The 17,170-nt window shown below is 45.3% G+C and overlaps 1 protein-coding gene across 1 annotated transcript in view; it reads left to right on the top strand.

Moving 5' to 3' along the window:
* The first annotated feature begins 708 nt into the window (after positions 1–708).
* Positions 709–17,170, top strand: part of LOC144143388 (uncharacterized) — a 47,453-nt gene continuing 30,991 nt past the window's right edge. Inside the window, exon 1 of the mRNA XM_077675150.1 lies at positions 709–1,417. Within this exon, the coding sequence (XP_077531276.1) occupies positions 709–1,417 (709 nt within the window). The remainder of the gene's footprint in view (positions 1,418–17,170) is intronic.

The following is a 17,170-nucleotide window of genomic DNA, read 5'->3' as shown; positions in this document are numbered from 1 at the left end:
CTCCATTTTAGCAATCAGACTACCTCCAAATATATCATTGTACGCACAAGACAAACTTCTTGTCGTGGAACCATATAGCACATTCGGAGAAATTTATTATGTAAGAAATAATGGATTCAAAACATGAGTGGGCATGGAAGCAGCGCTGCGCATCCGATGGCTAACGCTTCGTTTCTGCAATTTGTTCAGGTTGCTGCTGTGCTCTGCATCTACGACCATCACGGCGCGGAACCATGCTGTCCCGTGCCCTTACCAAAGGATTCACTTCGGCTTCGGATGCGCTCCCCCTACGAAGATTGCAGCGATACCGTTGGACTCTGTTTCAACTGGCGCACAGTCACATCGCCGGCAGCATCACGAGCCGTGCCGAATATAAGAAGCATCGACGACCGGCGCTACTTCAGTGGGCATGGAAGCGGCGCTGCGCATCCGATGGCTAACGCTCTGTTTCTGCAATTTGTTCAGGTTGCTGCTGTGCTCTGCATCTACGACCATCACGGCGCGGAACCATGCTGTCCCGTGCCCTTACAAAAGGATTCACTTCGGCTTCGGATGCGCTCCCCCTACGAAGATTGCAGCGATACCGTTGGACTCTGTTTCAACTGGCGCACAGTCACATCGCCGGCAGCATCACGAGCCGTGCCGAATATAAGAAGCATCGACGACCAGCGCTACTTCAGTGGGCATGGAAGCGGCGCTGCGCATCCGATGGCTAACGCTCCGTTTCTGCAATTTGTTCAGGTGTGTAATAGTTACTCGCTGTACGCCAAGCGTACAAGTAACCGCAACTTATTGCTGTTTCCATGCCCACACGTTGTTTGCAACTTGTTTGATGATTGCATTGATGTTTTTGGCATGTTGCTTTTGTGTTGCGGGGATGTGGAGCGTAACCCCGGCCCTCTTAAGAAGTCTAAAGAACGCACTGACGAAACCGTTGAAGCACCCTCTAAAGAACCCACGATCCCTCTCGCCAGCGATTCCGAATGGCAAAAGGAAATCTTGCAGCATTTACGCGATTTAAAACTCCAGTCAGGCGTTCTTACTGGTGGGCAAGCTGACTTGCTGAAAGCCGTAAACGAAGTCAAAGCTGCCCAAGAGTCTGTGGAATCAAAACTGGTAGCAATCACTGAAAGACTCACCGCACTTGAGGCCAGAACGGAATCTATTGGCACAATTGAACATGCTTTACAAGCTACGCGAGAATCGATCAGTGGCATTACTACTGCTAACGAAACGCTGCGGTCACGTCTGGACGACATGGAAGATAGGAGTCGCCGTAATAATCTGGTATTTCATGGCTTAAGTGATAGCAATGAAAAATGGAACGAGACAGAAGCCAAAGTTATGGCTGCTGTTGCGCAGTACATTGATCCTAGCTTAACAACCGATGAAATTGAGCGCGCTCATCGCTTGTCAGGTACTTATCAGGATGGTCGTTGTAGACCTGTAATCGCTCAATTTAGAAGCTTTAAGACGAAACAAGCGATACTGGTGCAACGCGCGAAACTAAAAGGCACCGGCATCTCAATCGCTGAAGATTTTTGCTTAACGACAAGACACGCTCGAAAAAAGTTAACTGAATTCGCGAAGTCCCTCCCGCACTCCCCCGCTTTCAAACTACGATATGATAAGCTGCACGTGAATAATGCCACTTACATTTACGATGCCCTAACTGACGAAGTGCAGCAGATTGCACGTAGCAGTCCTTCTCGGCAAAGTGGTTTATCGAACAACCGAAATACCAGTACTTCCGATGTCCAAACCTCTACCTCACGTGCAGGCGCAAATGAGCTGGCATTGCCTGAAAACACCCATCCACCAAACACATAACAATTAGCGAGAGGATGTGGTCAACGTGAAACTTCCAATTACCTTCCAGTGATTTTTTGTAACGTAAGAAGCGTCATGAATAAACGGGATCAGCTGAATGCCCTAATATCCTCTAGTGATGCTGATTTAATTATACTAACCGAGACATGGCTTAACGCAAAGATAAGAAATGCAGAAATTTTTCAAGTGGATAAACGATACAATCTTTACCGCTGCGACCGAGATGGCCGGCATGGAGGTGGAACCTTGATAGCAGTATCGCAAAATATTCCTTCTTTTCCCATACCCCTTGTTACCGATCTCGAGATTGTCTGCGTATGCACCACGTTCGGCAATACAAGAATAGTTGTGATAGCCTGCTATCGACCCCCCTCCGCTCCCTCTACTTTCGTGGAGGAATTGCACGACGTACTAAATGCTATCGTTTGCCGATACCCTTCGTTACCTATAATTTTGCTAGGAGATTTTAACTTTCCGAACATTGACTGGTCAAATTCTTTCCCTACCCTTAAACCATTTTCTTCCCAATCTCAGAGTTTCTTAGACCTCTGTGCCTGCTTTAATTTTACTCAACTTGTTAAAGAGCCGACTAGACTTAGTGGCAATACCGCAAACACTCTTGATTTAATCTTGTCGACTCACCCTGACTTCGTATCGAGCATTAGTTATCTTCCAGGTATTAGTGATCACTCAGTATTGCATTTCAATCTTCAATTCTCCTTCAAACGCCTTCAACAAAAGCTTAAACTGATTCGTGATTATAGTAAGGCTGACTTCGACGTCATTAATCTGAATCTCGGCTCCTATCTGGACACGTATCTAGAACGGTTTGATGACCGTAGCGTGCAAGAAAACTGGAACTTATTCCTTGGAAAAATAACCGAGCTTACCAATGCGCATGTTCCCCTGAGGCGTATTCGCTCTGATGGAAGATCCCCGTGGTACAATAGGACACTTACTCGTTTGTTAAACAAAAAGAAGCGGCTATTCCGCAATGCGAAATTTCACAACACTAGTGATCGCTGGGCGTCATATTTTTCTGCTCAAACAGAATACACTAGCTCAGTACAACACGCCAGACGGCACTTTTTGAACAACACCTTGCCGGATATTCTTCGTACGAACCCGAAAAAGTTTTGGAGCATCGTTAATACTAAAGAAAACCATGATATTGTACTTTTCGATGATACAGGCGAGCCTGTACCTCCCGCGAAGTGTGTTTCCGTGTTAAACAACGTTTTTGTTCATAATTTTTGTTCAGCCGTTCTAAGCTCTATACCAGATCTTGTTCCGAGTAGCTTTTGTGCCATGTCTCCTGTTGTGTTTGAGTCTGTTGGAATTGTAAAGATCATTGATTCATTGAAATTGACATCTTCATGCGGAATAGACGGAATTAACGCAAAGTTTCTGAAGCAAACTAAAAACTACTCATCCATTTTTCTGGCAAAGATTTTCCAGCAGTCCCTAAATAGCGGAATTTTACCACGAGACTGGAAGATTGGCAAGGTCGTCCCGCTGCATGAATCAGGAAACAGACATTCACCTCTAAACTACAGGCCAATTTCATTGACAAGCATTCCCTGCAAAATTATGGAGCACGTCCTATATTCGCACATTTGTAATTTTCTTGAGTTTAATTGTTTTTTCAATTCCGCACAACATGGATTTAGGCGTTCTTTCTCATGCGAAACACAGTTACTTCACTTTACTCACTCGCTCCATACCTATCTTGATAGCAATTCTTTGGTTGACTGTATTTTCCTGGATTTTGCCAAGGCCTTTGATAAGGTGAACCACGTTTTACTAATGACTAAACTTGCCGCCCTCAACCTCGATCCCCAGTTACTGCTATGGTTAGAACATTTTCTTAACAACCGTTCTCAATATGTCACGCTAAATGGTTTCGACTCCCAACTTAATGAGGTAACATCTGGTGTGCCTCAAGGTTCAGTTCTAGGTCCCTTACTATTTTTAATATATATTAATGATCTATCTAACCATGTGTCTTCTTCAATGCATCTATACGCAGACGATTGCGTCATTTATCGTCAAATCAGGTGTGACGACGACAATTACGAACTGCAGTCTGACTTGAACAAAATTGTGACATGGTGCGAAACATGGAAAATGGTGCTTAACCCCCTAAAATGCAAGGTTATGCGTATTTCTCGGCGTGACGTATGTTCACCTTTTTACACACTTACTGATGTGCCACTAGAAAACGTATCATCCTATCGTTATCTCGGCGTCACCTTATCATCAGACCTAACCTGGAAATTGCACATTGACTCCATCACATCAAACGCTAATCGCATGCTGGGCTATTTACGACGAAATTTCAGCCAAGCTCCTGTCTCCCTAAAGTTAACACTTTACCGAACTTTAATACGCTCGAAATTAGAATACGCTGCATCTATTTGGGATCCGAGCCAAGCTAACTTAATTCAGTCTCTAGAGCTAGTGCAAAACAACGCAGTGCGTTTTATATTGTCGAACTATCAACGAGCAGCCAGTGTTTCATCAATGAAGTCCAGTTTATCTTTGCCTCTCCTGACCCTGCGCAGAAGATATTTTCGTCTTTGCCTGTTCCACAAAGTATACAATCATAACTTGCTGCGCAGCTTGCTTATACCGCCACCATTCTATCGTTCGTCCCGTATTGATCACATGCACAAAGTTGGAATCACTCATTGTCAAACCAACACATTTTTTCACTCATTCCTACCCTGCACATCAAATGATTGGAACCGCCTTCCTGCAGATATAGCATCCATAACAGACCACACACTTTTTCGAAGCTCGTTATATGCCTATTTGGTTCAAGATGACCAATCATAATTTGTTTCTTATAGTGCTGGCGCACAGTTGCCCTTGTATCTGCAATTATCTTTTATTTTGTATGCTTTGTTCAGCATATACCACTCGGTGTTAATGCTTGTGTCTTTGACATGAAACATTGCCACCTTCCGTTCCTATTTTCTTTTTCTTCCTTTGCGATGTGCATATATTTTGATTTATGCCTTTTTGTTGTGAATATATGTTGTGATGTGATATATTGATGTGAACTAATTGTTCTTGATTATGGTATTTATGTCACGACCACGTATAGTTGGCCAATTTAAGAGATTTTGTGTAATTGGCCGCATCTGTCTTTTTTTGTGTGTACTCTGTAAACCACTCCTCTCTACAATGCTTCGGCGATTGAGAGTAAGTGAAATAAATAAATAAATAAATAAATAAATGTGTTGGAGATTTGATATAACGGGAATCGCTAGCTGCCTTACAAAGCGTTTATAATGCCCATGGAATGCTATGTGTTACTTTCTAAGTAGGTAAAGCATGTCAAGGGTGCAGAGTGGATGCAAATTTCTCAGTTCCCGGCCACCAATTTCTGGTGTTTAACGCCTCTGTACTTCCCGCACTGAATCAAATACAATCACAGTATATGATACGGTGCATTCTACCAGCTCCCGACTGCCGCTGCAGGCGCAGACATCATGTCTCACGCAGAACAACTATCTGAAGCTGCTTCGAACTCCGCTGATGATATTCAAACCTCGCGAGTCCCGCAATGCACATATACACTTAGTACGTTCTTATCGCATGCTCAGCCCGTAAGCTGAACCGAAGCACCGACTATAACATTTGAAAGCAAGCGCTATATAGCCGTTCCAACTAACCACGCAACACACCCTACGAAAATTGGCCCAAAGGAGGGGCATTTCTTGACATTTTAACACACTAAACGTCTCAGCTATTTCTAAAGGGTTTGAAAACAAATTCCCTCAAATCCACGCATAACGGTGGTTGGAAGGCTAAGCATTTACCGACACCCACAACAATTGCCCGTGGGACGTCACTTGAATGCACACACGTGGCTTTAAAAAGAGTGAAACCAGAGATTCTGCCTGCCATTACCAGGGATTCGCAGGAGTGCCGTCCCGAACGCAGCAGCGTTGGCCTTTTCTGGTGGAGGCGAAAAGCAAAAACGCCCGTGTGTACGAGATTTCGGCGAACGTAAAAGATCCCCAGGTGGTCAAAATTAATCCGGGGCCCTCCACTACGGCGTGCCTCATCGCCTGCGTTGCGTCGGCGCCTTAAACCCTACAATCAATCAGCAGCGTTGGCCATGGCCGGGCTCGAGAGGCGGATGCCACCGCTGTAGCCCGGCCGTGCGTCGGAAGAAAGAAAACGGAGGGGAGCGTCTTTTGAAGAGTGAGACAGCGGAATTTAGCCATGCTAATGCGCTGGCTCGGGGCTACACCACCGCCCGACAAAAGCGGAGGCACCGAAACAATTAGGCATGGTAGTTTAGTGATTCCCACCTATACATATTCAAAATAAGTAGTTTCTTAGGTTTGAGAATTGCGGCAAAACTGACACAACTTTTATAATCGCTTTTTATCAGGACCAGTTGCTCCGTTCTTTTTTTTGTAATACCAGTTAAAACACAACGGAAGTGGCATTCAGCAATTTAGAAAACGCAATCCCATTCGTGACAAGCACTGCGCCAACGGTGGCGTTTCTCTAGCGGCCAGATGTGCGCAGGTGGTGTCTGCATTTTGTTTTCCCGCCCTGCAAACTAATCCTTAACGTATCTTTGCCGTACGACCACCTAATTTCGTCGTTCCCGGGTTAATTCGGAGGTGCTGTCGAACACGTTATTCGAGCCGTGTGAAGTAAGCGCGCAATGGGCACAAGTCGTTGCCAAAACAGGCCCAACACCGTAGCTAAAACAGACGACGAAGCTCTTGGAAGGGTCCCGCCGACGCGAACGCCAGGGTGAGCAGGGGGATCGCTGGGTAATAGCGCCCTGTCGTCGCGCCATCTACACTGCGCTCCGTTAGTAAAAAGCGCCATCTGCGTCGCAAGCCGCGTTGGGAGTTTCTCATCCCGCACGCCACGAAGAAACAGTTGGCTCGTAGAGGTAGAAAGCTTTGCTTCAAAAAGGTAATAAGAAGGGGTAAAAAAGAACTACACGAACCCCGCGACATTTTCACAAAAGTGAAAGCGTGGGAGGAGCAAAGCATGCAGTGTATCAGTGTATTCAGAGACTGTAGGTCTTTCTCTTGCCGCACGGCGCACGCTGTTTAAATGCCAGAGAATTGCCGATGAGAACAGCAATCGCGTGCTTGCAGAGTCCGTGGTGCCCTCTCTTGCTTTGAACTAGATTTTGCAATTTCCATGCTTCATCTGCCGCCGTTCGTGGCAGTGGAAGGGGTCAACGCGAGTGCTAGCGCAATGGCTGCACCTCGCCCAGGGGGATCGTCCTCGGTTATTAACAAGGCTACGGCACCAAGGAAGTATGCCTTTCCTTCCTCTCACTGCCCGCTCTACCTTATCAGGCTTAGCGTCGAGAGCGGGGAGGATAATTGAGTGTAGCACAAATTACAGCCCGCCTACAAACAGTTTCTGCTGGTGCTTCACAATTGCTGAAGCAGACAGGCAGCGTTCCACAAACGTTTAAATCATGTTAAATAATTACAGCCGGTTTTTTGGCAGAATACAATTTTCGTTTACAATGTGTTACGTGGTATCGAGAGGCTTGCAAAACCAGATGCTGACGACGACGACAGGAGGAAACGTCCGCCCGATACCCCTAAGGGGATTCGCCACTAAAACAAACGTAATTTTATGCGGATTAGAACATACACTGATGAATTGTCGTGGGTAGCATTTAAGCTGCAGAATCAGGCCAAACGAATTCAGTAATTTTTCACTTCCCTCGCCTGGCAAAGCGTATATAGCCCTGTATTCTGAACGGCATTTTGTCAGTTCTTAAACCTGGTATAGAAATTAGCCTATGGTTGTGATCTGAATATTCGATTGAAATAATCTACTTTGCCCGTTATTAACTCCACAATTGTTCCTGGAAGATTGGCCTGGAGCTTCAACGAAAATCGTTTAATGTGGTGTCAACGATGGAGTTCTGGCACTACGATTGTAATCAGACTATTACAGAATTTAATAGATACTCCGAAATCATCCTCATTTTTAAAACAATTATCTCCTATACACGCTTTGCGCCGATTGAACGCCCAAGTAATACATTTTCAAGAATCTTTGCTAGGAAACCGACATTTTTGAGTTCATTTGCAGAACACCTATATGTTTTGTGCCTTACAGCATTATCTTTAGTGAGGTATGGCTTCGCTAATTCTGCTCAAATGACAATTTTTGTGACAATTCCTTTTACGGTTCACCACCAGCGAAATACTTGTACCAATATTTCCTTCATACCTGGTTGATTGATTGATTGATTGATTGATTGATTGATTGAATGATTGATCGATTGATTGAATGGTTGATTTATTGATTGATCGATTGATTGATTGATTGATTGATTGATTGATTGATTGATTGATTGATTGATTGATTGATTGATTGATTGATTGATTGATTGATTGATTGATTGATTGATTGATTGATTGATTGATTGCAAGGTTTAACGTGCCAACGCAACTCAGGCGATGAGGCGCACCGTACTGGAGGGCTCCGGATTAATTTAGACCTCCCGGGGATCCTTTACGCGCGCCAAAATCTCGAACATACGGGCGTTTCTGCTTTCCGACTCCAACAGAAAAGCGCCCGGCACGACTGGGAACCGAACACACGCCCTTGTGCTCAGCAGCACAACGCCTTAACCACTGAGCCACCGCGGTGGGTTTCTTCTCACATGGTGTTCTTTAGAAATCGTGGTTACATTCGAAGATGTCACCTATGCCAATGTGACCGCGCTCGCTTTTTTGTCAGCTACGTCATCAAACCCAATCATGCAAAACCGGCGCTAAGTTGACCATGGTTATCGTAGTTACTGCTCACTCAAATGCGCAACCAAAAAGAACGGTTATTTCTATTTGCAAAAAAAAATGCAAATTGTGTACTGCTGGTGCAAGGCTGGATAAACCGCAGAGATGGATATCGACCTCACTCCTCCGCACACTGAGAGCGGACCCAAGGAGAGAGGGAGCAGCTGGACCCCAGCACTCCAAAGCCCATTTGAACGCAAAGTAGTGCGCATGCCATTAAAGCATCTCCAGCATTTTATTTAGTAGCAATCATCGGCATCCTTTTCGTGGTCGTCGGCCGCCGGCAAAACCACGTACGGTAAATCCTCTTGTAGCGCGTACTCGCCTTGGAAGAGTACCACTTCGTCTTCAGCTAGTCCGGTGGCCATGTCCCCGCGCGGATTCTGATGGGATGACTTCAGATTCGTCGTCATCGCCTTCAGCTCGGCGGACCCGTGGTGCACAGGTCGTTACACGACGACAGACACGAAGGTGGATGCTCCTAATGTGACATAATGGCCGCGTATCTGCTCCTTTCGTTCCAAATGTCGACGAAAGACGATAGTCCACTGGCGCTCCTGCGAAGCATATGCCTCCCTTCTCTTTCCCGCTCACCTCTCACGCTATTCCTCTCCTGTCTCATTTCTTCCAAGATTACAAGCTATAAATTTGCTCATGACAATTTAAATTTACCGCGTTTCACTGCTCCGAGCCGGGTGGATCGATGCCAGCGCTGCCGTACGGCGGATACGCGCTTGAATAGAGGCACCCTACTACAACGTTTACAGAACCAGGCTACCTTGATCTACCAGGGTTACAAGCGGAACATGCAACCTATTTAGTGGAACCTTTGATTGCTGTTGCAGTGTGCTTTCTTAAATGATGCAAAAAACTATAGTAGCCGGGCAAGAGAAAGCGACAGTTTATGCCGTTTTTGCAGTAGTTCGTATGCTATGGCAATATTCATCATCCATGATTTTTTTAAATAAAGGAACACTGAAAATATCACTTATGTAGTGATTCTCTGCATTATATATGCTTAATGTCTTGCTCTTGTTCAACAATGTTCACAAGTATGAAAGTTAACACCGGAATCAGACGTGTAGATTTGGCTTTGAGTATATAAGACTCCTGCGCAGCTTCTGCTACACTTTGCCCGTGTGGCTGAAACGAGTCACAGACAGCATTAATGCAGAGAACCTTAGGCCCGGTGGACGTTCTTTTTTGTGAACTTGTGTGATGTTCAGTTCGTTTCCTCTGTAGCACATTGCGTAAACACTGTGCCCTGTCGACCCGTGTAGTAACTAACTACAGCGGGTCCTAGTTGTAACTAGTTTTAATAAATTCTCTTTTCGATCGAACTTTCTGCTTTTGACGTAGCCAAAGGAAGACTATCGTCTTTATTAGGCCAAACAGGAAGCCTGGACGACACCGGGTGGTCTCCGCGAGGCACGCGCTCACGTGAGCTCGGTATTTTTTGCTAAAACCTTTGCGCAAAGTTCGCGCCCTGCTCCTTATACCGGTGACGCCGGGCAGTAAGGTGAGCCAGGGGTTCTTTCAATACGCTAGGCTGATGTGGTTCGGCCTAAACAGCTCTACTTATTTAGATGATTTGCGCAGTTTGCATTAGTGATCCAAGGCTGGAGCAGCAGCTGCGCTATGCCCCTCTACCTTTGACCGAGAGACAGCTGTTGGATCATCAGTATCGGCCGACTAGGCCAGAAAGAAGGCCTATCCCATCGACCGTCAGCCGCTCCTGTTCCGCCCGCACGAGTACATTCCGTGCCTCCGGTTTTCATTATTGCATCCCTCCATAGAGTAATTTGCCTTCATCAACAGACAACCAACTACACGTAATAAAACCATACTTCGGATGCTTCACAACTGACTCACAAAACAGATACACTGAAGTCGCTCTGGACAGGCTGCGGATGGGCCACACACATCTAACGCACTCCCACCTGCTCGCTGGATGTTCACGACCTATTTGTAGAGAGTGTGGAAGGGTCCCATCCGTAGTACACATACTAATCACATGCAAGGCACTTGAAAAAACACTACACAAACAGTTCCCTGAATTATACAGACGACACATTCAACTGCACCCATCACACTTTTTGGCCGACGAACCAGTTTTCTGGTCAAGGTGTTCTAAAGTTTTCAGCTGAGATAATATTTTTTTAGCCCTTGCCATATCACGTCTGATCATCCTGGCCCTATACACCAGCCATCTCCTTGTATTGCGTCACTTTTACTTCTACACACAGGTTTTACTCTTTACAGTCTCATCAACCATTAAATACATTCTTCTCTGGCGATCTTTCCCTTGTTGGCCTTGCGCCATTAAACACCAACGACCACCAATTTGCTTTCATCTTTTTCTAAACCGGGCTCTATGTCTTCTCTGTGTCACTCTGGTAGTCTACCGATTGTCATTTTCCCTACCTAGGTGGCCAGCCCAAGTCCTCTTTTTCCATGTTTGAAGTGTTGTTTTTTATACTCTAGTTGGCTCTCTGAAAAAGGAAGCTCGTTTCCATCCTCGAAGTGTAGCTCTGAATTATATTTGTGTTATGGCCCGTTGAGACAACCTAACTTTGCTTACAGGTTACTTAGTAAGGCACCAAGGTTCTTTTCATATGTCATCAGCCAACATTTATTTCTGCTCTGGCCGCTTATAGTTCTGCATGACTGTAGGCCGGGATCGTTTAGTCCGCAGGCTTTCACATATCTCCCAAATGAGACCGCATTTGCATGCACTAGAACCACCGGCCAAGTCTAAAGCTAATGGCTGTTCTATAAACTTAAAGGAACTGCTATGCTCCCGGAATATCACGATAGCTCTATCGGATACCCGCTGGTTATCTAACCCGCGGAACCCAGGATTGATTCTTTCCACGGGAAGGGTTTTTTGTTTTCTTTTTCCCAATTGGTAACCCATATTGTATTGCTTCCCACTGCTGCTAACCCACAACCCTCGGGGCTTTAGGATATCCCAGTGGTTAGGTTGCCGGATTTATGGCGTAAAGGTCACGAATTGGATTCCAGGAACCTCAATAACGACATTGCTTTTTTGAGGCGTCCAGTTTTTTTGTACGGTAGTTGGCTTAAAAAAGCTCTGCTGTTACAAAAAGAGCTGATTAAGCGCTTTGATTTAAGGCGGCAGTGAAGGGAACAGAGCTGATGTGAGCACGTTTGAATTTTACAGTGAAATTGCTGATACATCAGTTATTCTGGTTTCGCCTACTTTTACAGACCGAATGCAGAGATTTCACTCATGGCCATGAATGTTTGTGTTCTTTTGTAATTCAACAAAGTTAAACTATATGAACGCTCCCTGTAGACGCAATTTCGGGCACAAAAGTTGAGAACTTAGGCGAAAACGGCTTCTATAGAAGATTACACAACAAATGAGTTTAATAACTGACACGTCAAACAAAGATTTTAAGCCTCTCTTTAGCCCCCTCACCGCATTCACTGCCTTTGATATTTCACCGCGCCTGTACGCAATTCCCTATGCCTTCATAGTGTTACGAAATAAGTGTTGTGTGCGGTGGGTTAACACTCACTCGGAAAGATGAAATGATTTTCCAAATACGTTTCTTCATATCATGAAAAAAAATATCCAGAAGATTTCGCCAAACGAATGTGTAAAAACGTCGTCTCGACGTGCTCTACAATGTCTAGGTTACCTCTCTCAGTATTTGAACGAAGCTGAAGGTTTAAAATATCACGTACATGAAACAAACAACCTAATAAAGGCTACAATGTAAGAAAAACGTATAGTGAAACAACAGATAAAAATATCGGGGCGAAATTTAGTTTCTCCATTTACATTTTTTGTCACGAATACTTCGTGGTACTTATTGAAGAGCCGTACGGGCCGGCAGAGAAAAATGGCGGCAGCTCCATTACAATTCTAGTTGGAACAAATAATTTATTTTAAACTGGGACAATAAAGGTGGGTACGCCGGAGCGAATCCCTACCCAATTCTCTAAGGAAGTGTAATAATGCCAAAGCCTTCTCTGTGCCAGTTTTACAAGGGCGAAAGCAATATGCATGTATCGATAGATTATGGGGCTGAGAAACTAAATACACCCCTCTAGCAACTAGCAGTTGTTTAATAAGACTGAAAATGCCAGAAGCTTGAAGAGGGGACGACGCCCCGTACGCGTTTGGGTACCTCGGTTCGTGACGTCACAAACGTAGCGAACGGCAGCAACGCATTGGAGAAGCATCTATAGATGCTTTACTCAAATAACCAGTTATTGCGTGGTGTAGCATGAGAAATAGATGTGAATAAAACTTTCTGTAAGCTCATTGTATCTCAAATACAGCTTTTATACGTGGAGAAGCAGGCTGCTTTTCTATATATTCCGTCAGCTTTCATGCTTTCACTTTCATTTTGGAAATGGATTGGTGCGCTATTAGCGAACTCAATATCCTACTACTGTGAGCACCCCAGCCTTTGCAAGAAATATACCCGCCAGAAAGCAGCTAAAGTCCCTTGAACAGAATCGGGAAAAGCAACACGGGACAAAACGCATGGCAGGCGGCTAATAGAGTCTTCCGAGCTTCCCGTCTCGTGTTCTCCGCGTGCCGTTGAGGAGGAGTTAGAAGAGAATTAACGCTTTGTTTAGAATGCGTCTTTCGGTATGGTTTGCAGGGGCGAACATAATCTTCCGCGAAATAACCTTACTGCGAGTAGATAGGTTACCAATCCGCGCGTTCACTTCGAGCCGCCGTTGATGATCTGTAAATCTCGCGTCGCTCTGCACAGCCGACGACGACTGCTGGACACCGCTTCCTTGAACAGGGATTATTTCTTTCTAGGTTCACGCTGCGCGAGCGAATATAATGTGGCATCGATGTAATCGCAAGAATAGGTGATGAAAAGGTACCAGCCAAACAGCGCCTGCCGGGAGCTCAGGACGCCGCGCTTGATATTCATAACGCGATGGTTGCTGCAAAAGGGGCTTCACCGCAGCCCTCCAGGCTCGCAACCGGCTTGACGGAGTCTGCGACGCAGGAGGATGCGGCGACACCGGCCGCTCGAGCATCTAAGCGCGTTTCTCATTCCGTCCGTGAAAATCAGTTCAAGCCAGCCTCCTTGGACAAAGAAACGTTGCCGTAGTAGACTCGTGCGCCACCGCACGGTGTGGCAGCCGCAAACTGTTTGTTCGCGTTCCCAGAGTGGGCACGCCGCCGGGGTTTCAGACCTATTTTGTGACGCCAAGGCTACGTCAAGAAAAAATGAAAGGGAAGCGGGTGAGATAAAGGCCAGTTTTTCTTATTTCTTAGCACATGACATATCTTTTCTCGTCGAATAAAAGCCGAGACAGCTCCGAAACCTAAGATCTTTCAGATAAAATAAAATTTTATTCAGCCTTTAGTGTCCCTTTAAGCGCTCTGATATAAACCGAACTTAAGTATATATAATAAAGCGCGCACATTTAAATAAGTACAAAATATGTGTACGTGCATTTAAATATTGTAAAACACAGTTGAATAAAATAGAATATTGTGATATAATGAAAAACTTACCATATAAGAAAAGTGCGAAAGTCCGACACCGGCTTTTTCAAGATATAGAACCTAAAGACGCGGGTTCGATTCCTGGCCGCAGCGGCCGCTTTTCTCATGGCACGAAAAGATAATCGCCACTGTGTTTGAGATTTCAGCAGATGCTAAGATCCCGAGTCGGTGAAAGTTTTTCTAGGGCCCTCCGCTACGGTGCGCCTCATCACCTCTGTAGCGTTGACGTATTAAACCCAACAATAAATCCAGATATACAACCTGCCCAGAAACTAGGAATCATAGTTAGGCACAGTGCAGTGCACTTTGAAGATGAATGTACAGGACTAAGATATCGTATACCGCCTTTAAAGAAAGTAGGCTTTCTCAGAGAAATCAGAGTAGTTAAGAGGAACGTCGCCTTTTGACAATGTACAAAAGCTAAACTAGAAAAAAGCCTAACGCGGGCGTTTGTCAAAGGCACAAAAATAAACATCATTAGGTGGCCAAGCGTTCCCAATCAAAAAAAGCCATATGATTTTTATATGGGTCCCATAAAATTTATACGGGTTCGTAAGAATTCATAAAGTAAGAAACCTATACGAATTTTTACTGGCCCATATGATGCGGACCCATAAGAAGTCTAACCACATATGAATTCTTATGGGCCCATATTAGATCTCCATATGGGATCTTACGGGCACATATGATACGGACCCATAAGAAGTCTAACCCCATATTAATTCTTACGAGCCCAAATAAAATCTCTATGTTGATTCTTACGGGCATATATTATACGGTCCCATAAGGGATCTATCCCTATACGAATTATATGGGCTTGTTTCAACCACCATACAGGGCTATATGTGGTTCACGAAGTCATGTGGGGGCATACGGGGCACCATGCAGCCTTCTGTGGGACTTTCTGTGAGTGATATAAAGCTATTCACAGACCCACGTTGCTACCACACTGTTGCAGATCGGGCCCGTAAGGTTGTAAATGTTCTAACAAAAATTAAAATTTATGTGCTACATGGGCATTAATTGTGAACTAAATTACATTTGTTTTTGTTCACTCTCATCATGATATCTCAGACGGCGCATTCAATATGTGCACCCAACACCACTGATTCACTGTCACAAACGGCCGGCCAGACCCTCAATTTTTTCGTTCGGGCGGCCGAAATGACGGCTTCCTCAGCGGGGGACGGCCATTATTGTCGCGCTTCGAGACCTGAGTGACCGCGTCTGCTTTTCCCGCGTTTGTTTGTATTTTTCCTTTCTCCTGCCTTTCGTTGGCGCTGCTCCGAAGAGGGGACGCGGCGGAGTCGCCGGGGCCCAGGGAGAGAGGGAAACAAAAGTGCGGGACAAGGGGGACAAAGGCGCGGCACCGCCGCGGGCGATCGGGCGAATTTTATCGGGGTGAGAGTGGGAGCTAAGGGCAGTCGGCTGGAGATTTTTCAAGGTGCCAGACGCTGGGAAGGGTCCGGAGTGACGCGGCTTTAGCGACGAAGTCCGTCGGTAGTCCCGTGGCAGAACGACCAACGCCTCCTCAACGTGAAGGAGTTCGCCTCGTCGTCGTGAGTATCAAGGCCGACCAGACATCGCACCCCGGAACACCGAAAAACGTAAGCGGCTGCCCCTGCGAAACCGACTCGACTTCGCCATGACTTTCCGTCGTTGGGCTCGCGGTAACCTATAGCCACGCCTAGCGTTAAGACCACGACCGGCTGTATAAATGCCGGTTAACACGCATGCCTCCTCCTGTTTTTTCCTGTGTCGCGCACAGCTTTCAGACCAGCTAGGTTTTTTTTTCTTTTTTGTTGTTGTTGTTTTGTATAGTGTTAGGATGTAAGCCTCTGTGTCTCTGTATTCCCCAATTGTGGAATGTTTTTTGTTTGGTTGTCACCGATCTATGTAAACGCCGATATCCATGTTTGTTTCATAAATTTTATCATTCATTGCACCTAAACAATGTTATCATTCCAGGTCATCGTCTTTCATGCCCTATTAGCCATTCCAAACCGGTTTATCCACCCCGTGCGCATACCACTGCTCATTACTCTTCATTTTTTGTGCAAACATCAATAGAATGGAACGATCTTCCTGCTGACATCATGCACCACTCCAGCATCGCAAATTTCAAAGAAGCCATCGAACAAATCATCTGTTTGTGAACTGTCTACCCCCTCATGTAACACCCCTTGACTGGGGCCCTTGAGGTATTATAAATAAATAAAAAAAACATTATGGGTTCTTTTTCCTCGTCAAGAGTTGTCTGTACCCATGTAATCTCTCCGTCTTGTGCATGCAGTAAAAGTATTTTGTTTAAAACGTGCTTGTGCACCCCTGTACCCTCTCCATTCACTCCACCAACTACTGCTCCCGTGCGCACGCACGTGCCGGCCACCCTGCAAAAAGAAATAACTGTTGTCGCGCCTCTGTGTTTGCGTGAGCGGGCAACCGGGGTCGACCGTGACATTCCCCTGACCCACTTTTCTGAGTTTGTAAGCTTTTGCATGAACCATGCATTGTCTATATCACTGCTTCTCCGATGATGGTCAAGTGTCCATGGAACCGCGAAGCTGCTCGCGCATTACTCTTCATTCCCCTCATTTTAATTTGTCAAACCTTGTTTAGTATGCACAAGGGAAGACGCATGAAAAGGGAATGAAGAGGCACGAGAAAGCGGACAGAGCTCTCATTGAAGTGTTGTTTCCTTCGCGTTTGTGGAGTTCCAATGCCCACAGCAAGACTACATTGGCAATAGGACTCTACTTGGTCAAATTTTCTGCCGTAAGGGAACCGGACAGGCTATATCCTAGTCCAAAAGAATTTGCAAAGAAATAAGTAATTTCCGTGAAATTACTGGCCTTCGGCAATTTATTACATCAATAAATTACCAACACTCAAAAGTAATTCATTTCATTACTCATTACAGCAAAAATTAACCTAATTACTGTAGTTTTATTACTGCCGTGTTCGACTGCTTCTAAGGATAACTGCATGAATTACTTTAATTGGGCTCGCTACACTTCCT

Source organism: Haemaphysalis longicornis, unplaced genomic scaffold (genome assembly GCF_048455015.1).
Source record: "Haemaphysalis longicornis isolate Haplotype H1 unplaced genomic scaffold, Haemaphysalis longicornis Haplotype H1 scaffold_6, whole genome shotgun sequence".
NCBI lineage: Eukaryota > Metazoa > Arthropoda > Arachnida > Ixodida > Ixodidae > Haemaphysalis > Haemaphysalis longicornis.
Note: the sequence above shows the minus strand (reverse complement) of the source record. Positions and strands in the feature narration are given on the sequence as shown.